General features: G+C 37.4%; 1 protein-coding gene across 11 annotated transcripts in view; it reads left to right on the forward strand.

The window, feature by feature from the left end:
- ATRX (ATRX chromatin remodeler) overlaps positions 1–24,668 on the forward strand; it is a 285,555-nt gene continuing 260,887 nt past the window's right edge. For 5 of the 11 annotated variants that reach the window (XM_055565681.1, XM_055565684.1, XM_055565682.1 and 2 more), the window contains exon 1: positions 1–273. In XM_055565681.1, the coding sequence (XP_055421656.1) occupies positions 254–273 (20 nt within the window). In that variant the 5' untranslated portion in view covers positions 1–253. Of the gene's footprint in view, positions 274–371; positions 411–7,383; positions 7,474–24,668 lie in introns of those variants that run through there. The other 6 variants (XM_055565688.1, XM_055565686.1, XM_055565690.1 and 3 more) reach the window with 4 other exon arrangements.

Below are 24,668 nucleotides of genomic sequence, written 5' to 3' on the forward strand. Positions count from 1 at the left end.
AAGAGGAAGAGGGAGGACGCGCCAATTCTGGGCCTGAGCCTCGGCCCAACAAAATGGCGGCGGCGGCGGCGTCGCTTTGTTTCCGCGGCTCCTGCGGCGGTGGCAGCGGTGCCGGCCTTTGAGCTGTGGGGAGGATCCAGCGCCAGATCTAGTGACGACTAAGGGTCCGGTGCATTCTACCCTAATTGCGTGCCGGGGAGGGCAGAGTCGCGCCCTACGGTCGCTGAATCCTACAGGGCGTAGAAGCGAAAACATGACTGCTGAGCCCATGAGGTAAAACACAACTCCGTCTCACGGGTCCCAGCTGTCTCGGCCTACGCGTTTTCTGAACCTGGTGTTTGGGAAAAATTTGGCTTGATGGGTTAGGCCTGTGTTTTGCTGAGCGGAAAGAGGCATCGTTTTCTCTTTAGGTGAGGAGGCTTCGGAAGTAGGCTCCAGTCTGGGGTTGGGGAGGGGGTAGGGGTTGACGGGGGGCGCGGCCTGGTTTGTCGGGCGCCTTCTCAAGCCTCTCCAAACCCGCGGAGCTTAGTTGAATTCCTCTGTTTATTCTTCGCTGCCTGTGGAACTGAAACCCCCAAGTGGGAGGCGGTTTTTGGTATCCTGATATTTCTTCCTAATCTTTGGGCCTAGAAACCGCGTGGGGAAGAGAGGGTAGGGGGTAGGCAGAAGAGGGGCTAGAGGTGGGAGGAGGGGGAGGGGCGGTGGGGAGGATGTGAAATCCTGGGAAGACTCAGTGGCGTTTGTACTGCTGGAGACGGGAATACCCCAGCCTGGCGGAATTTTATTTTTTTCTGCAAACCCTGGGGACAAGCCCATTTTGTGGGGTGAATGGGTGGGTCTTGCCAGTGTTTCTTCTCTACTCCAGATCCTGAAGCGTAGCCCTGGATTTATCTCGGAGATAAAGGGGTACTAACGCAGGGTTTTGCTTCCAGAGGACCCCAGTGTACTACTTTTTGTGTGGTCCAGCTTTAATGGGTGGTAAGGCAGTCATCAGATGTTTCTCCATTTTATGGGAAAATTTTGAGCAAAAATAATTAGGCCTTATGTTTGTTTGTTTATTTATTCCAAGAGGGATGGGGAACACGTTAACTTGGTTTGATGGGAAATAAAATCTATTCCAAGGAAGCGGTGAGTGGCAGGCCACCTCTTAGTAATCAAGCATGTTTATTATAAGGTTGAGGCTGCTTTTCTCTTGTGCTTCTAATTTGGCTCTTGATAGTGTCTAAAAATATGGATTGTTAATATGGAATGTATACCACTTTTACACAGGTGAATGGGTTGCATTTCAGGCAGGTTGATATTTGACTTTTCATCCCTTGTGAATACAGTAATTTTTTTTACTGTTGTATTCTTGACTCCTAATGGCAAAGTAAAATTACAGGGAGCATAGATCAGAAGTTCATATGTAGTTGGCAAAATGTGATTTTGAGTAACTATTAGGATCGTATATATTTATGTATGTGTATATATATATGTGTGTGTGTATCCACCATCTTAATAGTATACAGGTATGTATGTATTTATTTCCTTGGTGGCTCAGACGGTAAAGCATCTGCCTACAATGCAGGAGACCTGGGTTTGATCCCTGGGTCGGGAAGATCCTCCGGAGAAGGAAATGGCAACCCACTCCAGTACTCTTGCCTGGAAATCCCATGGACGGAGGAGCCTGGTAGGCTATAGTCCATGGGGTCGCAAAGAGTCGGACACGACTGAGCGACTTCACTTTATCTTTTTATGTATGTTTTTGGGCTTCCCAGGTGGCTCTAGTTGTAAAGAACCTGTCTGGTAATGCAGGAGACATAAGAGACGCTGGTTCAATCCCTGGATGAGGAAGAGCCCCTGGAGGAGGGCATGGCAACCCACTCCAGTATTCTTGCCTGGAGAATCCCATGGACAGAGGAGCCTGGTGGGCTACAGTCCAAAGGGTCGCAAGAGTCGGACACGACTAAAGCCACTTAGCACACACACATGCATGTATGTTTTTAAGAGCATTTTAGCTAGTGTATAGAATTTGGGAATGAACCTATGATACTTATATGTCTATTTTCTGCATTAACAAGCAGTAGATGGAAGATGTTTTCCTTCCTTTGAGGGGAAAAAATGGACTTTAGTTCTCAGATTATAGATCCCTAGTTGTGTAAAGATTGTGGCTTTGTTTTCTGACTTTGTGTTCATTGTTTTGAGTGCAGTAAGCCTTTATTTAATTGATATTGGGCACATTAGAGGTACCCAGTACAACTTGTTGGCTAGTTATTATCAGGTGCCCATGTTGCTATACATGAAGGGTGTACCTTACAGTTAAATATGATCTTTAGGTTTTACTAAATCTCGGAAAGTCTGCATTTAAAACTGTAGATTGAACTTGGATTTTCTCCCTTTCTTTTAGGGTGAACAAATTAGTTATGTATAAACATTCTGAATAGAACTAGTTTATGCGAGGGTCAGTTTTTCTTATGGGCCTTGAATTTTTGTATATATTGGTGTAAGAATAATAATCATAACTAAAATTGAGTGCTTATTGTTGACCTTTACCTTTGTAATTTTAATTAATTTTCAAAACAGCTCTATGGAATAAGTACTTGGTGTTCCCCATTTTACAGACGAGAAAAGTGAGGCATAGAGAGAGCAAAGAAATTGATCAGTTATATAAATTGTAATTGATGGAGCTGGAATTGAACTGAGTCTTGACTCCAGAGCTTATGTTCTTAACCACAAGACATTAATACCTCCTTGAGCTACCAGAAAAAAACGTGATTATGACCATTTTAATTTAGTTCAAGTATTACAATGGAAGAAGTTCATGTTAGCTGCTATTGTCATCTGTTGTAGGTCTTTGAATTTGTAGGTGTTTATAATATTTTGCCTTTTATGTTCATATGAGATAGTAAGATAACTGAAACATTTAATTTCAGGAGAATCTTAAGCTATGTGAAAACCCCTTTGCAAAGAATACATATAATAGATATAAAGAATTAATTTTAAAAAGTGTGATGCTCTCTGATTATTTACTATGAAAGAGATCCAAGTGGGTGTCAGAACTGTCTCAGTATGAAGTGTTATTCATCTCAAGTCATAATCATAGGTGAAGGATAATCTGACAGGTAATGCTTGAGTGAGTTAAATCCACAATACTACTCTTTTTAAAAAAAAAATCTTTTATTATAGTTGATTAACAATGTTGTATTAGTTTCAGGTGTACAGGAAAGTGAATCATTTATACATATAGTCACTCTTTTTTAAAGATTATTTTCCCATATCAGCCATTACAGAGAATTGAGTAGAGTTCCCTGTTCCTTAACAGCAGGTTCTTATTAGTTATCTATTTTATATCTTAAATCATTCTTGATTTTCTTCTATGTGAGGCATAAATAATATGAACAATTCTATACATTGTCATTAATGTTATTTTAGGGAATTGTTCCGGATTTTTTCTTTATCAGATCCTCTGTCTGGCACTTAAAAATAGGAGCAAATATTAGTTTCTGATTTTTACTTACATTTTATAAATAGGAACATTTCTGGGATTCTGTGGTGAAAAAATAGCCAAAAGGCAAAAGGGAGGAACATGAATGGGTGATTTGGCTAAATTTTATGTTGGCCCTGTGTTCCTCCATTCAGTACTGGGGATTTCAGTCTGTGGTTGGTTGAATCCCAGGATGCAGAACTGAGAATATGGAGGGCTGACTATGGGACTTGAGCATCTTTAGATTTTGGTATCTATGGTGGATCTTGGAACCAAGATACCCTTTGTGGATACCGAAGGACAAATACACACTGAAAAATCAGTGGCTCAGTTTTTAAAGTTTTTGTTACTGTTTTTAAAGAATTTTTTGTTGTTTTTGTTTTCAGTGAGATTGTTTCTTCATTTTTTTGGCCTGAAAGATCAGCCTCTGATTGACAGATAAACTTTAATTTATTCTCATGTAAAGATCTTAGAGATTTGATGGACTTGTCATTCTGAACCGTATGGCAATTTCTTACTTGAAAAGCTGAAAGCAGTATAACTAGTCATTGGTCTTAAATTTTAAAAAGTAGGCGTTGTCTAAATTGAGAGATGTTGAGAAAATGACTTAGAAAGTCTCTGTTATTGTGTTAGTCTACAATCAGTTGCATACTAGCCTAATTTTTGAAAAATGTTATCTGTGAAATATGTGCATTCCCACTGTGTGGAAAGCATTAAGCCAGGCCTGTGGCAGGGGAGTACATGCAGATTTTATAAAGGGTTTAAACAATTTTTTAAATTAATTTTTTATGACGTATAGTTGCTTTACAATGTTGTGTTAGTTTCTAAGTGAATCAGTTATACATATATCCACTCTTTTTAAGATTTCTTTCCTATCTAGGTCACCATAGAGCATTGAGTAGTGTTCCCTGTGCTAATGAAAAGTATTGTAAATGTCAGCTCTTTGGTTATGTTATTGCTGGGGGTGAAAAGAAAGACATTTTTTATTTTAATTGTGATCAGACCACTTCCCATTATTGGCAACTCTTGGCATAGTTGATCATAAGCTTTCAGTTTTATATTTAATTTCTAGAGATAAGGTAAGTGTAATACTTAAAGGTATTTGTAGATAGATTTAGGTATGTGAAATACATTTTTTGGTAAGAAATTGTATTTATGTGCCTATTTCACTTTTGAAATCTGAATAAGCTTACAAATTGGGTGACAGAATACAGGCATTTCTTGGATTTGCACGAAGTCTATTTTCTCCAGACCTTGAATGTTCTCTTGGCAGAAGCTGTTCAGATGGGTTAAGCTATGGGAAATGAAATATAGATCTTCCTTTAGGAATGCTGAATATAACAGGGCAGTAAAAGGAGTGTCTAAGTAGGATCTCTCTGCACATGGTCATAACAGCAGTTCTTACAAAACAATAGACTAAAAGCTCTTTGGGGATCTTTGTTAATTTTTAAGTGTTTTAGGAGTATAAAGAGTTCCTGAGACTAGAACTGCTGGTTGTGGAGGAATGAATGCTTAACTCTGAGCCAAACCTAGGTTTTCTAGTTGCAGCTCTATTGCTTAGCTGATTGTAAACAAATCATGTATCCTTTCTAGGCCTCTGCTTTGTCATTTGCAGAATGAATTTGTACTAGATGGTCCATAAGTTATTAAAAGTCCTATTTATGTTAGTGTCTATCATTTTTTGACTTTGCCTTTTTTGGGGGTAGGGAGAAGTGACGAAGGAAAATATCTTTTTTGAATTTGTTTGCCTTAAAACTTATGGTTTTAAGATGCATGGTTAGGATGCAGGTGTTTTGTTGCTAATATAATGTCATATTATGATGTACACAAATGTTTTATTGGAAAGGAAAAACTGCTAATTATTGTGGCTCAGATTATGTTTTTATTTTGAAAGATTACTATATCTAGTATTTTTCTGCCCTTTTTTGATTGGAGATGATACTTCTGAAAAGACCTGTATTCTAGTAAATTGTGCTTTTTGCTCTGCAAAATTGTGAATTTTGCTCTCTAGCCACTGTTTTCAGATTCTGTTTCTGAGTTTTGGCTTCAAGTAGCCATTCTTGATATCAATAGTCCAGTTTTCTTGTTAAGTGTTACATATAATATTTGTTTAAGAAATCATTGTATGGCAGTGGTATTCATGTGTATATACCCTATGCTCCATTTTTTGGGGGGATGCTTTATTCATTGATCAAGTACATGAGTATCAACTAGGTGCTAGGCGCTGTTCTAGCATATGCAAAGGCTAAAAGACAAAATTCCTGCCCCCTTAAAGCATTTAGGAGGGAAATAGTAAATAAACATTTACAGAGCAGTACTAAAATGGAGGTCTATTGGTTGTGCTAGGGATCAGAATGAAGAAAAGCCTAATTTGGGGGATGTCTAGCAAAATTTTGCAGAGATGATATCTGTATTGGGTCTTGAAGATAAGTTAGCAGTTAAGCATTGACTATGAAAAAGGGCAGTCCAACAGGGGGATTAGTATGGCTAAAGATTAGTCTTATTTTCTACATAGCAGAGGAAATAAGATATGTTCACAAATAAATTTGAAGCAGGATGTAAAGGGCTAAATGCTGCGTTGGGTAAAAACTAAGTTGCTGTGGGAGTTTAAAGTAGGAAGTCATTTCTAATGGGGTCCAGGAAAGGCTTAGAGATAGTATTTAATTGTGCCCTTGGAGGATACATATACTTTTGACAAAGAAGACTGGAGAAGGATTTCAGATGTGAGGTATAGCAGCTTGAGCAAAGAAATGTTATGTATATTAGAGTTTTCTAACTGAAAGGAGGTCAACTTAGAATCTTTAACTCAATTCCTGGGCAAATAATTGTATAACCATTGGCAACTAGTATTTTTTTTTCCAGCTTTATTGAGATATAATTGACATACAGCATTGTGTAAATTTAAGGTATACAGTGTGATGATATGTTATGCATATATACTTTGAAGTGACTGCTACAATAATTACCTTTTTTTAAATTATTGTTGTGGAGAGAACATTTAAGATCTACTCTTTGGCAACTTTCAAGGATATAATACAGTGTTGCTATCTAGAGTCACCATACTGTATACTGTATATCAGATCTTTAGAACTTATAATGAAGTTTGTATGTTAACTTTTATGGCTCGATGATCTTGTAAAAGCTTGTGACTGAGCCTGATAATTTTAGTTCAGCAGAGCTGTTAAAAGCATAACCCATTTTTCTTAAAGATTGTGTAGAATTTAATGACAGATTTTGAATGACAAGCATTCAAAATGTATCATTAGTTGTCTTTATTTTGGTCATTTGTCAGTTGACTTTTGGGTAACATTTGATTTCTAAAATCCAAAATCAAAAATAGTTTTTTTTTTTTTTTTTTAGTAATATTGAATTTATTTTGCTTATTTGAATATATCAATTATTTTTTGGTTTATTTGATAACATTCCAAATTTAGCTCTGCTATAATGCTTGTTTTGAAAAAAAAAGTGCATTTGTTCCAACAAGATTGATATATTGGGTAACAATTTGAGCATAAGACAAAATTTGTATTTGCTTATTCAGGATTTTGTTTACAAGGTCAAGGTTCAGCAAACTATGGCCACCACAGTGACCTGTTTTTGTAAATAAAGTTTTGTTGGAACACACCAAACTCATTTGTTTACATTGCCCTGTGGCTGTTTTTATAGCAGAGTCTCAGAATTGGATAGTTGCAACAGAGACCCAATGGCCCACAAAGCCTAAAATATTTACTCTCTGGCCCTTTATAGAAAGTTTGCCCTAGGTGAATGCAGGAAGCTGGACCCAGCTGAACTGAGCTGCATTAAAATACATGCATATACAGGCACATGCCTCAGACCTCTATCAGCTACCTCAGTTCACCCCTTGTGTTATGAGCCACACCCATCCACATCTATTGTTACAATTTTCCATCCGATTTCAGATAACCCTCCTTCCATCACTTCACAATAATTCATGAGCTGCAACCCTTCTGATGCCCACTTCCACAAGCAAACTTCAGGTCTTTTTCAAGGTAAAGTGCCATATTTATTGTTGTACTTGTGTATTTCTTAATCACTTAATGTGTGTAAACTGTGTAAAATTGTGCTACCATTTCTATTAGGTTTTTGTCTTTTTAAAAAAATATGTCACTGATGAAGTTTTTGGAGTGTTGTGCTTCTAACCCCATTTCTCCCCAGAGTCCTATGGTGTTCACTGTATAATTTTGCATTACCTGGTGATTTTTAGGAGCTCATATCATTGCAGAATTGACTACTTGTCATCCTGCAAAAAGTATTGATTCATTCCCCAAATATTTCTTGGACTGTGTGAAGTTTAAGTGAGTTAATGGACCCAAAACACTTAGGTTACTGTGACATAATAATTACTCAAATATTAGTTGTTACTAATTACTATTACCATGTGCCAAGAACTGTTCTAAGTACTGCTTAGGTGTACAAGACAAGTTAAGGCACCCCATGGAGCTTACATTATACTTAAAAAAAATCTGTACTAATTTGCATTTTGGCTTGTAGTTCCCCCCCTCAAAAAAGATGTTTTAGTGTTTTTATAAATGATATTTTAAAAATGTCTATCCATGGATCAAAGATACTTAAAATAACTTTCTAGTCAATATATTATTCATCTCATGTACTGTTTTATTGAATGATTTTTTGAAATATTTTTTATAACTATAACCTTGGGTGATGAATTTGATCCTACCTTCAAGCAGATAAAGAATAATCATCGCCTTTTTACTATATTTCAAAATTAAAAGTTTCCCCCAAATAGGAATATTTTCCTATATAATCTCATTATAATTCGCAAAATTAGAAATTAATCCTGATACAATACTATTTCTAATCTACAGACCTTACTGACATTTTGCCAGTTGATTCTTAATGTCCTTCATAGTGAATTCATATTTTGCCAGTTGATTCTTAATGTCCGTCATAGTGAAAGACAACGATTTCTTTTCTCTGGTCCAGGATCCAGTTCTGGAACAGGCATTGTATTTTGTTTTCATGTTTCTTTAATCTTTTTTAATCTGGAGCAGTTCACTTTACTTTTTTATCCCTTTCTATCCCATTTTTGAAGAACACTGGCCAGTTAATTTGGGTTTGTCTGATGTTTCCTTGTGGCTATGTATTTTGCTAGAAATAGTATGAAGTGATATGCTTTTCTTGGCACATTTTATCAGGGGGTATATCTTTGCTTTTACTGTATTTTAAAATGTTTTTACTTTTAATACTAATATTATCAGCCCAATTTAGAGATTTTAAAGCTAGGTTTGGTTAATTTCTATAGAGTTAGAGAATTTGCCCACCTGTTATTTTTCTTGCCTTTCCCATTTCTAACTTTCCTCAGGTACCCCCAGCATTCAAATCAAAACACCCTATTTATGAATTTTCACTGTGCTTTTTGAGTATCTACTAAAAATAAAGAATTAAGAATGAATGTTTCATATTAAAGTGACTGGACCTGTTAAGTATATGAAATAATACACTTCTTCCGAAGGCTGAATGTAGAGCATCCAAGAGAGCTTATTGAATATTTCAGTTTAGAGATAGAAGAAAAATATTTGATGGTACTAAATGACTTCAGAGCTTTTAAAAAATACTCAACAAATCACTCTTCTTTTCTTTTAAGGAATCCCTGAGCAAGCATTATCATCATTTATATAAACATTTAGTATTCCTCTGTTCAAGGCAATTTGTTTTTTTCTCATATGGAAAAAAAGAGATGAACTCAGACCAGTTTCCTCCTTTGAGGAGTTTACACTCCAGTAGGGAGTACTCTTGGGTTTTAAAGAAGAAATTATAAGGAGAATGTGTTGCTGTTAAAGAGAAGTAAAAGAATGTTCAGTGGGTGAAGAGGGGAAAGAGAACCTTCTTTGAGGTAAGAGTTGTGGTTAGATAAGATTGGAAAGTCATGTGTGAATTATTTTGCAGAAAGCTTCAAATTCTTGCTTAGGGGTTTGTACCTTATCCTTATTTATAAACATGGGAAGCCTCTGAATGTTTTGAGCATGGGGGTGACAGATACTTGAATCCGTGCTCAACTATGCCAAATCTGTGGATTCTGCATCAGCAGATTTAAACAAACTCGATTGAAAATACTTGGGGAAAAAATTCCAGAGTACCAAAGAACAAAACTTGAATTTGAAACACATAGGCAATTACTTAGATACCAATTATATTATATTAGGTATTATAAGTAATCTAGATAAGATTTAAAGTATAGGTGAAGAAGATCATAGGTTATATGCAAATACTTTGCCATTTTATATAAGGGTCTTGAGCATCCTCAGATTTTGGTATGGGGGAGTCCTGGAACCAGTCCCCATAGTTACTGAGGAATGACTGTAAATTTAGGAGAATATAGTCATATACCTCTAGCTCCCACCTCTTACCCCCTAAAATAATAGCACAAGCTAAGTATCAACTGAGACATTTTAGGTATGATAGTATAGTAGTTTAGTACTTGAATTGAGGTAGAATGAACTTGGGCAAAGATGGGATTTCAAGGCAGATAATAATGACTTTTAGGTATACTTTTTCCCCTCTCCTTCCCCATTCCAAATATAATATTAAAAGATTTAAATAACTTTTATTTGTTAAGTATTGCCATCCACTTAATACTGTTTTCTGTGATTTGTCTCTCACATCTGAATTCTAAATATTCACCTGATTATTCTGGATGGGAGCTAGGGCTACATGACTTGAAGAATGAATTCTGGAATCAGGTCTGATCTTCTGATGTTCTGCCTGTAAAATCTAAACTTTTAAAAATTGTAACTTTTCCTTTTGCAGAGAGAAAGAATGCCAGTTCTCTCCTAAAGACCCTTTTCTTGTAACCTCTCACAACAGAATAAAACTTTTTGCTTTGCTTTCTTGCTCTTACTGCATTTTTTGCCTTCTATCTCCTTTTGAAGACTCAGCCTTTGAGTGGGGATTGGGTATGGTATATTGATGAAATGGACTGTATTTAATCACTGTGCCAAACAGAATGAAGCATTTCTTGAAGTTCCTACTGGGAATTACTGGTTTGGCCCACATGAACGTAGTTATTGCAATTAAAAATTTTTGAATGTTTCTTAGAGATCACCATTTATACATATTAAGGTAAAATGTAGGTCTTGTTCAAATGTTGCTGCTTTATTACTCACATTTGTAACTTTTATCTGCATTAGAGCATTTATATCTTTGTATTTAAAACAATAGATCATAATTTGTTCAGTCCTCCATTCTTTCTTAAATATTTTAGCATTTTAACCACTCAAGAGTGTATAATTTAGTGACATTAAGTACAGTGTTGTGCAACCATCATTATCTACTTCCCAAACATTTCTTTTACCCCCCCAAAGAAACCATATATCTGCTAATACTACTTCTCCATTCCCCTTGCAAACACTAATGTACTTTCTTTCTAGCTCAATGGATTTGGGTATTCTGAAGTTTTCATATAGAAGAAACGGTACAATATGAAGATTTATCCATATTGAATCATGTATCAGTACTTAATTCCTTTTTTATGCCTGAATAATATTTTATTAGGATATCCTACATTTGTTTACCTGTTCATCAGTTGATAGGCATTTAGATTGTTTTTACCTTTTGGATGTTGTAAATAGTGCTACTGTGAATATTTCGGTATATGTTTTTATTTGGACATGTGTGTTCATATCTCTTGGGTATATACCAAGGAGTAGAATTTGCTGAGCCATATGGTTACTCTCTGTTTAACTTACTGAGGAAAGCTAAACTATTTTCTACAGTGGCACATCTTAACATTTCCGCACGTGTTATTTTCTGTTTTATTTAAAAAATTATGGCCGCTATAATGGGTGATATATATTAAAGTGCTATCTCACTGTGGTTGAGTTTATTTTTTTTTTATTTAAGCAAGTTTGTTTGGAATCTGTTTGAAAAGATTTTGGTCTTGTTTAAAAAGACCAAGCAGGTCAAGAAGACAGTTAGAACTGGACATGGAACAACTGACTGGTTCAAAATTGGGCAAGGAGTACATCAAGACTGTATATTGTCACCCTGCTTATTTAACTTATATGCAGAGTACATCATGCAAAATGCCAGGCTGGATGAAGCACAAGCTGGAATCAAGATTGCCAGGAGAAATATCAACAACCTCAGATTTGCAGGTGATACCACCCTTATGGCAGAAAGTGAAGAAGAGCTATAGGACTTCTTGATGAAGGTAAAAGGTGAGAGTGAAAAAGCTGGCTTGAAACTCAGCATTCAAAAAATGAAGATCATGGCATCCACTTCCATCACTTCATGGCAAATAGATGGTGAAACAATGGAAACAGTGACAGACTTTATTTTCTTGGGCTACATAATCACTGTGAATGGCGACTACAGCCGTGAAATTAAAAGACGCTTGCTCCTTGGAAGAAAAGCTATGACAAGCCTAGACAGTATATTAAAAAGCAGAGATATCATTTTGCTGACAAAGGTCCATATAGTCAAAGCTATGGTTTTTCCAGTAGTCACGTATGGATATTAGAGTTGAACCATGAAGAAGTCTGAGTGCTGAAGAATTGATGCTTTTGAACTGTAGTGTTGGAGAAGACTCTTGAGAATCCCTTTGACTGCAAGGAGATCAAACCGTCAATCCTAAAGGAAACCAACCCTGAATATTCATTGGAAGAACTGATGTGGAAGCTGAAGCTCCAATACTTTGGCTATTTGATGTGGAGAACCAACTCATTGGAAGAGACCCTGATGCTGGGAAAGTTTGAGCTCAGGAGGAGAAGTGGATGACAGAGGACGAGATGGTTGGATGGCATCACTGACTCAATGGACATGAATTTGAACAAACTCTGGGAGATGATGAAGGACTGGGAGGCCTGGTTATGCCACAGTTCATGGGGTTGCAAAGAGTCAGACATGACTTAGTGACTGAATAACAAACTACTCAATATTAAAAAAATAGATCCAACCAAGACATTTTCAGTATTAGATTATAAACTGTGTAAAATGTGATTAGGGACAGGAGATGAATATGAGAAATAATTTCTATTAATAGTGAATAAAGTTTACTATGTACTATTTATTAACAGTTTTGTGGATTCTTCTACACATTTGCAAATATCTGTGCACTATGGGGAATACAGCTCTGTCATAGCATAAAAGTCAGCATTGCTTAATGGTAAGATATACTTTGTTAAAATCTTAACTCAATTCCATGCTTACTTTGGAAACTTAGTCTCTCTGAATCTTGATGATTACCTTCTGAAAAATGGATGTTAAAAGTAGAAGAAATTGAATCAGTCAACATTAAATAAGATGCCATTTCCATTTTAAGTATTCAGTGTTATTGATCAGGGCAAATGCCCTAAGGTGGAACATTAAAATTTTTTACAAGACTCTATCTTAGTAGGAGGGAAGGTCATAGCAAAAAACAGGGGCTAAGATCTTGTAGGACCTGCAAGAAAACCTCAAGATTTTGGCTTTATTTAACTGTGATAAAATTGACAAACTATACTATTTTAACCATTTTTAAGTGTACAATTTAGTGGCCTTACATAAATCACATTGTTGTACAAACATCACCACTATCTCCAGATCTTTTCATCACCCCAAACTAAAACTCCATATGTATTAAATAATTCCCCAGTCCCCTCTCCCTTAAACCCTGGTACTACTGTTCTACTTTCTGTGTGAATTTGACTCTTCTTGATACCTCTGAATAAGTGGAATTGTACAATATTTTTCCTTTTTTGTTTGGCTTATTTCACTTAGCATAGTGTCCCTAAGGTTTATCCATTTTGCAGCATGTATCAGAATTTCATTTCATTTTAAGGCCGAATAATATTCCAATCATTATATGTATGTACCACATTTAGTTTATCTGTTTATATGTTGATAGGCATTTGGGATGTTTCTTATCTTTTGGCCATTGTGCTTAATGCTAATGTAAACTTTGGTGTGCAAATGTGTGTTTGAATCCCTGTTTTTAGTTCTTTCAGGCATATACCTTGAAGCGGATTTCTATCTTTAATCTCTTGGGGAACTACCAAACTGTTTTTCTCTGTGGCTGCACTATTTTACACTCCTACCTGCAACGTATAAGGGTTCTAATTTCTCTAGATTCTTTCCAAAAATGGATTTTATTAAAAATTTTTTTTGATAGCAGTCATCCTAATGGATGTGAAGTGTTTTCTCATTGTGGTTTTGCTTTGTATTTCCCTAATACAGATCATCTTTTAACATGTGCTTATTGGCGCTTTGTTTGTCTTCTTTGGACAAATGTCTATTGATGTCTTCTGCACATTTTATGGTTTTTCTTTAGTTGTTCAGTCACTCAGTCGTGTCCAACTCTTTGTGACCCCATGGACTGCAGCACGCCAGGCTTCCCTGTCCTTCACCATCTCCTGGAGCTTGCTCAAACTCATGTCCATTGAATTGGTGATACCATCCAACCATTGTGTTCTCTGTCATCCCCTTCTCTTCCTGCCTTCAATCTTTCCTAGCATCGGGGTCTTTTCTAATGATAATTCTTGATAGTTACCCCTTGTTGTTCAGTCACTCAGTCATGTCCAACTCTTTGCAACCCTATGGACTGCAGCATGCTAGGCTTCCCTGTACTTCACTATCTCCTGGAGTTTGCTCAAACTCATGTCCTTTGAGTTGATGATGCCATTCAACCATCTTATCATGTGTGGCCCTCTTCTCCTGCCCTCAATCTTTCCCAGCATATCAGGGTCTTTTCCAGTGAGTCTCTTCCAATAACTCCTTATTAGATATATAATTTGTGAATGCTTTCCCCCATTTTATGGATTGCCTATTCACTCTCTTGGTAGTGTTCTTTGATACACAAAAGTTCTGACTTTTAATAAAGTCCAAGTTATCTATTTTTGCTTTTGTTGTGTGTTTTTGGTACCATCCAAGAAATCGTTGCCAAATCTAAAGTCATGACGTTTTATCTCTCTGCTTTCTTCTTTTATTTTTAAAACTTTGTTTATATATTTTTGGTTGTGCTGGGTCTTTGTTGCCACACACATGATTCCTCTGATTGTGGCTAGTGGGAGCTACTCTCTAGTTGTGGTGTGTGGGCTTATTGTTGCAGTGGCGTCTCTTGTTGCAGAGCACAGGTCTAGGCACGTGGGCTCAGTAGTTGTGGCACACTGGCCTAGTTGTTCCATGGCATGTGAAGTTTTCCTGGATTAGGGATCAAACTTGTGTTCCCTGCACTGACAGCCAAATTCTTATCCCCTGTAGCACCAAGGAAGTCCTTTGGAATGTTTTTGATTGTCAATTCAAGTAGGGAGATTGACTAATTGCCCCACTCCCTCCATTTGCTGAATGCTATCTTTGGCATTTAACCATGTAGTAACTTTTACCATTGTTTATTTTGTAGTGTAGCTCTGAGTTACACTGTGATGTTCTTTTATTTCAGCCTAATGGACTCTGTTTAGCAGATATGCCAGCAGTGAATTCACTCAGCTTTTGTTTTTTTGGCACATTTCTTTTGCATTTTTCAAAGATACCTTTACTAGATATAGAATTCTTGGTTGACATTTTTTTCCACAGCATGTGAAATATGTTATCTCACTGTTCTGTGGTTTCTGTGGTATTTAACTATTTTGTTAATGAAAATCCTGTGTACTTTTCATTCTCTTGTTGATTTCAAGCTTTTCTTTGGCTTTTGACAGTTTAGTTATGTTTTGTCTCAGTGTGGATCTCTGTCTGTCCTACTTGGAGTTAATTGAGCTTTTTGGATTCATGTATTTCTTGAAATTTGGTAAGTTTTTGGCAGTTATTTCTTTAAACATTCATTCCGTTCCTTTTTCTCTATTCTCTCCATCTGTGACTCTCATTATGAATGTGTTGGTAGGCCTGATGGTGTCTTACAGGTCTCTCATGCTCTTTTTATTTTTTTTTAATCCTATTTTGTTTCAGCGTCTCATACTAGGTAATCTCCATGGGGCTTTATTTAAGTTTACTGAATTTTTCTTCTCTCTATTCAGATCATCTGTTCAATCTCTATAGTGAGTTTTTCACTATTGTACTTTTATTTTGTAAAATTTTATTTGGTTGTGCTTTGTAGTTATTTTTCTCAATATTCTTTCCCTGGTAAGACTTGTTTTCCTTTAATTTTTCTTTTCTTCTTCTGTTTTTTCCATGCTGCGAGGTGTGGGGATCTTAGTTCCTTGAACAGAGTTTGAACCTGCACCCCTGCATTGGGAGTATGGAGTCTTAACCATTGGGCTGCTAAGGAAGTCCCTCCTTTATTATTTTTTTTTGTTCATGGTTTTCTTTAACTCTGTGAGTATATTTAGGACAGTTGTTTTAACATCTTTGCCTACTAATTCCAGCATCTGGGCTTCCTTAGGAGCAATTCTGTTACTGTCTTCTTTTTCCTCTGTGAATGGGCCATACTTTATTTCTTTGCATGCTTGTAACTTTTTGTTGAAAATGGACATTTTGAATATTGTAACGTGGTAACTTTGGAAAACATTCTTTCTTCTCCACAGGATTTGTTCTTGCTGTTTGTTATGGATTGTAGTTTTTGCTTAGGGAATTTTATAACCTATTTTTATTATGACTATTCTTTGTCTCGTGTGGACACTGAAGTGTTTGTTCTGGTAGATTATTCGTCAGTTAGTGGTTTGACTGAACTTTCCATAAATGGATCAAAGCAAAAAATACAGACAAACTACAAACAAAACCCCAAATCCAGACAAAACTACTCTCTCAGTCTTTGGAGATTGACTTGGCGTTGGGGCACTTCTCAACGCTTGGCCATTTCATTTAAAACTCTTGCCTAGCTCTCCCTGCCTGATTGTGTGGAGGCTAAAGGTCAGCCATAGATGAACATTTATGGCCTTCTGTCTTTTCTGAGCATGTGTCCAGCCCTGGGTGTGTGTGGCCTTCCAAATTCTCTGGTCTATGTAGGAGCTTTTCAGAGTCCCTGTTCCTTCTATGTATGTCTTTCTCCATCCAGCTTTTTCCTTCTTATCCTTTTATGTCTGTCTAGTGCCTGGCCCGCTTGTTATTCCTTGCCCCAGGTGACTGTGGATAGTATATTTTCCTTTAAATGCTTTGTATAAAGGTTGCTCATTTCAGGAACTTGTTCTTCCTCCTGAGGTGGGTGAAAGAAATGGAAACCTGTGATGCAGTATGCCAGGTAACTACCAAACAGGTGAGAACACACAACTACCATTCTTTAAGAATAAGGTCCGTATTATTCCTTTTGACATCTGCAGGTTGTGCTAGAATTGTAGGCCACTGTCTTCATGGCCACCACGTAGCTGAGGAGTGAGGCATGGTAGGTGCATAAAATAAAATACCACAGTGCTCTCATTTCGAAGTTCAGCAGCTTTTTCTATTAAGTGCTCCCCTGGTGGTTGTAATGTTTTGATTACAAGATTCTAGAGTTCCAAAAAAGTTGATTCTGATGACAGTTTTTACCAGCATAATTGCTGCCATAGTGGAGGGACAGAATTTTGGAGTTACTCACTCCACCACTGTGTATAATGTTGTTCTTGGTCTGTTTGTTTTAATCCCTATGCAATGGCACATTTTCTTTAAAATTAATTTTTTTTAATTGAAGTGTTGGGCTTCTCCAGTTGCTCAGTGGGTAAAGAATCTGCCTGCATTGCAGGAGACACAGAAGATGTGAATTTGATCTTTCAGTCAGAAATATCTCTGAGAGATCCGAATGGCAACCCACTCTGTATTCTTGCCTGGGAAATCCCATGGACAGAGGAGCCTGGTGGGCTGCAACCTATAGGATCTAAAAAGAGTTGAATATGACTGAGCATGAGCAAGGACAGATGGATAGTTGATTTACAGTGTTGTATTGGTTTCAGGTGTATAACAAAATGATTCAGTTATCTATCTATATTTATTTTCAGATTCTTTTCCCATATGGGTTATTGCAAAATATTGACTGTAGTTCCCTGTACTATAGTAGTGTGTATATATTAATCCCAGACTTCTAATTTATCCCTTCTGCCACATTTTCTTAATAAGTGTAGCTTTTTATGAAGTCTTGATATCTGCTAGGGCATGAGTGCCCACATTGTTCGTACTATCTTGGTTATTATTGTACTGTTCCATGTTATGTATCTTTTTCTTGTATTTCTAAATGCTTTGATTGGTGTTTAATTCTATTTTGATAAACACTTTAGAGGCCTACTGTGAGCCAAGCATTGTTTTAGATCAACATTTCTCAAACTTGGCATTATAAACATTTTGGTCTAGGTAATTATTTGTTGTGGGAGGCTGTCCTGTGTGTGCATTGACTCTCTGTCCTCTATCAATAGATACCAGTAACAACACCCCCTTCCCCACCCTCCACCAGTTGTGACAAGCAAAAATGTTTAAAGATGTTTTCAGATAGTTCCTGTGGGAGGTGGTGGTATGGGGGTGACACAGTCCTCCCACTTGAGAACTACTATTCTAGATGATAGGGATTCACAGATAATTAATGCTGAGCTAAGAGGAGGAGTAAATGGCTGAAATACTCTGTGATATGGTTAAATATGTATATGAACCAAGGAATGTTGACAAACAGTAAAAATTGCCATGGAGTTGGGTCTTAAGGCTAGATAGTGATGTTATTTAGGAAGGAAGGAAGATGTTCTAGGTAGTAAGAAGTCTAGGGACTTGGTAAAAGGACCCTTACTTGAGCCTTAAGAGCAGAAAGAAATTGTGTGATTGGAGAGGATATGGAATGTAGACTTGAAGAAAAGGAAGGGAGTTGGGGTCAGATTCGAAAAAGCTTTTCATGCTATTCTGTTTAATTTTTTGTCTTTTCATTATAGAAAACCAACAAATACTTTTAAAGTTTTTAGAGTAATATGTTCAACTTTTTTGAAGCAACAATAATGAAATGATAAAAAGCATATGGTGAATGTTAAACTCAAGAAGATAACACTAAAAAGGGAATACTTGTACACTGTTGATGGGGATGTAAATTGGTGCAGCTACTATGGAAAACAGTGTTGAGCTTATTTGGAAACTAAAAATAGAACTATCATCCAGCAATTCCACCTTTGAGTATATATCTAGGAAAAAATAAGATGAAAGTGCACATCAGCAGACTGTTCTATTAAGAAGATATGTGTGTGTGTATGTGTGTGTGTGATGAAATATTACTCAACCATGTAAAAGGTTGAAATATGGCCATTTGCAGCAACTTCGATGGACCTACATAATATGATACTTAGTGAAATAAGTCAGAGAAAGACAAATACTATATGATATTGTTTATATGTGGAATCTAAAAAAATAATAATACAAACTAATGTATATAGCAAAAGAGAAAGCACATTCAAACAGAAAACAAACTAGTTGTTACCAATTAGGAGTATGGGATTAACAGATACAAACTACAGTATTTAAAATAGATAACAAAGATATACTGTATAGCACAGGGAATTGTATCCATTATCATGTAATAATCTATAATTGAATATAATCTGCAGAAATACTGAATCACTATGCTGTGTATCCTAAACTAACACAGTATTGTAAATCAGCTGTTTGTTGTTGTTCAGTCGCTAAGTAGTGTCCGACTCTGCGACCCCATGGACTGCAGCATGCCAGGCTCCCCTGTCCTTCACTATCTCCCAGAGTTTGCTCAAATTCATGTCTGTTGAGTCAGTGATGCTATCTAACCATCTCATGCTCTGCTGCCCCCTTCTCCTTTTGCCTTCAATTTTTCCTGGCATCAGAGTCTTTTCCAGTGAGTTATCTCTTCCCATCATGCCAAGGTATTGGAGCTTCATCTTCAGCACCAGTCCTTCCAGTGAATATTTAGGGTTGATTTCCATTAGGATTGACTAGTTTGATCTCTTTGCAGTCAAGGGAACGCTCAATAGTCTCTAGCACCACAATTCGAAAGCATCAATTCTTCGGCACTCAGCCTTCTTTATGGTCTGAGCCTCACAGCCATACATGTCTACTGAAAAAACCATAGCAGCTTTGATTATATAGACCTTTGTTGGCAAAGTGATGTCTCTGCTATTCAATTTGCTGTTTAGGGCTTCCAGGTGGCACTAGTGGTAAAGAATGTGCCTGCTAATGCAGGAGACATAAGAGACCTGGGTTCGATCCCTGGGTCAGGAAGATTCCCCAGAGGAGGGCACAGTGACCCACTCTACTATTCTTGCCTAGAGAATCCTATGGACAGAGGAGCCTCGCAGGCTAGAGTCCATAGGGTCTCAGAGTCCAACATGACTGAAGTGACTTACCATGCATGTACAGGTTTGCCATAGCTTTTCTTCCAAGGAGTAAGTGTCTTTTAATTTCATGGCTGTAATCACGGTCTGCAGTTATTTTGGAGCCTAAGAAAGTAAAAACTCACCATTTCCATTTTTTCCCCCTTCTATTTGTCATGAAGTGATGGGACCAGATGCCATGATGCAAGTTTTTTAAATGTTGATTTTCAAGTAAGCTTTTTCACTCTCTCTTTCACCCTCATCAAGAGGCTCTTTAGTTACTCTTTACTTTCTGCCAGTAGAGTGGTATCATCTGCATGTCTGAGGTTGTTGATACTTCTCCCAGCGTCTTGATTCCAGCTTGTGATTCATCCAGCCCAGCATTTTCATGATGTAATCTGCACAGAAGTTAAATAAGCTGGTGACAATATACAGACTTGTTGTACTCATTTTCCAATTTTGAACCAGTCCACTGTTCCATGTCCAGTTCTAATGGTTGCTTCTTGACCCATATACAGGTTTCTCAGGAGACAGGTAAGGTGGTCTGGTATTCCCAACTCTTTAAGAATTTTCTACAGTTTGTTGTGATCCACACAGCCAAAGGCTTCAGTGTAGTCAATGAAGCAGAAGCAGATACTTTCCTGGAACTCCCTTGCTTTCTCCATTATCCAACAAATGTTGGCAATCTGATCTTCTAGTTCCTCTGCCTCTTCAAAACCCAACTTGTACATCTGGAACTTCTTGGATCACATGCTGGTGAAGCCTGGCTTGAAGGATTTTGAGCATAACCTTGTTGGCATGGGAAATGAGCACAGTTGTATGGTAGTTTGAAAATTCTTTGTATTACCCTTATTTAGGATTGGAGGGAAAACTGACCTATGCCAGTCCTGTGGCCACTGCTGAGTTTTCCAAATTTGCTTACATAATTGAGTGCAGCACTTTAACAGCATCCTTTTTTTTGGATTTGAAATAGCTCAGCTGGAATTCCATCACTTCCACTAGCTTTGTCATAGTAAAACTTTCTAAGGCCCACTTGACTTCACACTGCAGGATGTCCGGCTCTAGGTGAGTGATCACACCATCATGGTTATCTGGGTCATTAAGACCTTTTTTCTCTCTCTGTATATATTCTGTATTCTTCTGTGTATTCTTGCCACCTGTTTTTTTTTTTTCTTTTTTTGCTATAAAATAGTACGTTTGTTGGTTAAGAAGAATATTGTATTTGAAAAGTACCTTCCTTCTGGGATTTTCAAATAAATTTGCAGATATCATTTTATTCATCCACACAGCAGAAACTTTGGAAACCAGAAAAATGGAAAAAAGTATGGCTTTTTATACATTTAACGCTATACAACCAGTTCAACTATTTCCTCATTCTGGTGACTATGAGAGTACAAAGGAACCATTTACTCTCTTCCCTTATGGCATCACTCCACCTCTTGGGGAAATTTGTGGTAGGTGACTGTGGCTTCTTGGTCATATGATTCCTAGGGACAGTACAGGAATTCAGTGAGGGAGTTTAAAATGTTTCAGATAACTGTCAACATTCCATGGTTACCACCTCTTTTTAATTTCTTCTGCTTCCATTAGGTCCTTACCATTTCTGTCCTTTATCATGTCCATCCTTGCATGAAATGTTCCTGGATATCTCCAGTTTTCTTGAAGAGATATCTAGTCTTTTCCATTCTCTTTTTTTCCTCTATTTCTTTGCATTATTCATTTAAGAAGGCTTTCTTATCTCTCCTTGCTATTCTCTGGAACTTTGCATTCAGTTGGGTATGTCTTTCCCTTTCTCCCTTCCCTTTCACTTCTCTTCTTTCCTGAGCTATTTGTAAAGCCTCCTCAGACAACCACTTTGCCTTCTTGCATTTCTTTTTCTTTGGGATAATTTTGGTTGCCACCTCCTGTACAATGTTACAAACTTCCATCCATAGTTCTTTAGACCCTCTGTCTACCAGATCTAAGCCCTTGAATGTATTTTAGTCACCTCCACTGTGTAGTTGTAAGGGATTTGATTTAAGTGAAAAGTGAAAGTGAAGTCTCTCAGTCGCGTCTGACTCTTTGCAACTCCATGAACTGTAGCTCCTCCCTCCATGGGATTTTCCAGGCAAGAATACTGGAGTGGGTTGCCATTTCCTTCTCCAGGAGATCTTCCCGACCCAGGGATTGAACCCGGGTCTCCTGCATTGTAAGCAGTTGCTTTACCGTCTGAGCAACCAGGGAAGTCACACCTGAATGGCCTAGTGGTTTTCACTACTTTTTTCAAGTTAACCCTGAATTTTGCAATAAGGAGCTCATGACCCGAGCCATTGTTAGCTCCAGTTCTTGTTTTTGCTGACTGTATAGAGCTTCTCCATCTTTGGCTGCAAAGAATATAGTCAATCTGATTTTGATATTGACCGTTTGGTGATGTCCATCTGAGAGTCATCTCTTGAGATCTGGGAAAATAGTGTTTGCTATGTTCTCTTGGTAAAACTCTGTTAGCCTTTGTCCTGCTTCACTTTGCACTCCAAGGCCAAACTTGCCTGTTATTCTGAGTATCTCTTGACTTCCTACTTTTGTATTCCAATCCGCTGTGATGAAAAGGCATAATTTTTTGGTGTTAGTTCTAGAAGGTCTTGTAGTTCTTCATAGAACTGGTAACTTCAGCTTCTTTGGCATTAGTGGTTGAGGCATAGACTTGGATTACTGTGATCTTTAATGGTTTGCCTTGGAAACAAACTGAGATCATTTTGTTGTTTTGGAGATTGCATTTAAGTACTGCATTTCAGACTCGACTACTCTTCTGCTGACTATGAGGGCTACTGCATTTCTTCTAAGGGATTCTTGCCCATAGCTGTAGATATAATAATGGTCATTTCAAACAAAAACTGAATTAAAAAATATTTATTTATTTGGTTGCATTGGGTCTTAATTGCTACATGCCAGCTCTCCATTGTGGCACATGGATTTAGTTGTCCCAAGGCATGTGGGATCTTAGTTCCTAGACGAGGGATTGAACCCACGTTCCCTGCATTGTGGATTCTTAACCAGTGGACCACCAGAAAAGTCCTGGTCATCTGAATTAAATTTGCCCATTCCCTTTCCATTTTAATTCACTGATTCATAAGATGATGTTGTTCAATCTTGCCATCTTCTGCGTGACCACATCCAATTTACCTTGATTCATGTACCTAACATTATATGTTCTATGCAATATTGTTGTTTATAGCATGGGACTTTACTTTCACCACCAGACCCATCCATAACTGAACATCATTTCCGTTTTGGCTCAGCCATTTCATTCTTTGCGGAGCTATTAGTAATTGCCCTCCACTCTTCCCCAGTAGCATATTGAACAGCTTCTGACTTGCAGGGCTCATCTTCCCACGTCATACTTTTTCCCATTTTAATACTGTCCATACGGGCCCTGACATTTCACTTTCATGCATTGGAGAAGGAAATGGCAACCCACTCCAATGTTCTTGCCTGGAGAATCCCAGGGACGGTGGAGCCTGATGGGCTGCCGTCTATGGGGTTGCACAGAGTCCAACACGACTGAAGCGACTTAGCAGCAGCAGCAGCAGCAGCATACGAGCCCTGAACGGCATGGCTTGTAGGTTTATTGAGTTATGCAAGCCCCTTCGCCACGACAAGGCTGTGATCCATGAAGGAGAAATGAAGATAATAGTACATATTTGAGGTGGTTCTGAGGATTAAATGAGATCATGCATAATAAGCATTTAGAAATAGTACTTGGGAGATAATAGATACTCATTAAATGTTAGTTAGCTATGTTTTTTGTTTATATCAGCATATGTGTATATTAATCATGTTTGAATCTTCTGTGGGAACACCTAGTGAGGTGTCAGGCAAGGGACACTTAAATGAATGCCTTGGATGTGTTTATGAAGTGAATTCATAAATAAGCATTAATCCAATTTTAATTGTATATAACCAGAAATGAGTTTAAACTCCAGATTTCTTTCTGTTGTTTTTTAATTGAAGTGTAATTGAGGTACTTCTTACTACTGTTGTAAATACTTATATATAAATTTGAGTCCTTATTGTCTACAGGCCACTATTCTAAGGTATGACCCTGAATTGGGTATTAAAGTAATAGTCTCTATATATTTAACTACTTTTATTCTGGACAGTTACAAGCATATTCAAAAGGAAGAAAATAGAACCGTCTAAGTACGTGATACCATCTTCAATAGTTATCTCATGGTTAATTGAATTTTCTATTTCTGTTTAATACATACTGACCTAAGTACCCCCTCACTGGATTAGTTTTAAATAAATTCTGGATGTCACATTATTGTATTGAAGTTTTTTTAAAAAAAAAACTATACTATGATGTATTTCCCTGAAACCAGTTAGTATTTGTAAAAGGACAAGTGGATGCTTTTTTCTTTTGATACTAATACAAAAATCAGATTGCCTTCCTGACTTCTGTTAGGTGATAGTGTTTTAGATGTTTGGAGTCCATCCATACTTGAAGTTTAGAAGCTAGTATACTCTCACATTGGAGAAGGCAATGGCACCCCACTCCAGTACTCTTTCCTGGAAAATCCCATGGATGGAGGAGCCTGGTGGGCTGCAGTCCATGGGGTCACTAAGAGTCGGACACCACTGAGCGACTTCACTTTCACTTCTCACTTTCATGCATTGGAGAAGGAAATGGCAACCCACTCCAGTCTTCTTGCCTAGAGAATCCCAGGGACGGGGGAGCCTGGTGGGCTGCCGTCTATGGGGTCGCACAGAATCGGAGACGACTGAAGCGACTTAGCAGCAGCAGCAGCAGCATACTCTCACATTATTAAGGTATAAAATTTTCAACATTTTCTTCTGAAACATTTCAGACTTTCAGGAATGATTTTACATATATTCACCACCTAGATTCTACCTTTAACATTTTACTACACTTGTTTTATCACATATTTTCCATGTATCTAACTCTAATGCAGCAATCCATCTTGTTTTTTTTTTACTCATTTCAAAGTAAATTCCAACAATCAGTATAATTGAAGTTCAGTTTTTAAAGCTGTTTTTTCAAC

Source organism: Bubalus kerabau, chromosome X (assembly GCF_029407905.1).
Source record: "Bubalus kerabau isolate K-KA32 ecotype Philippines breed swamp buffalo chromosome X, PCC_UOA_SB_1v2, whole genome shotgun sequence".
Classification (NCBI taxonomy): domain Eukaryota; kingdom Metazoa; phylum Chordata; class Mammalia; order Artiodactyla; family Bovidae; genus Bubalus; species Bubalus kerabau.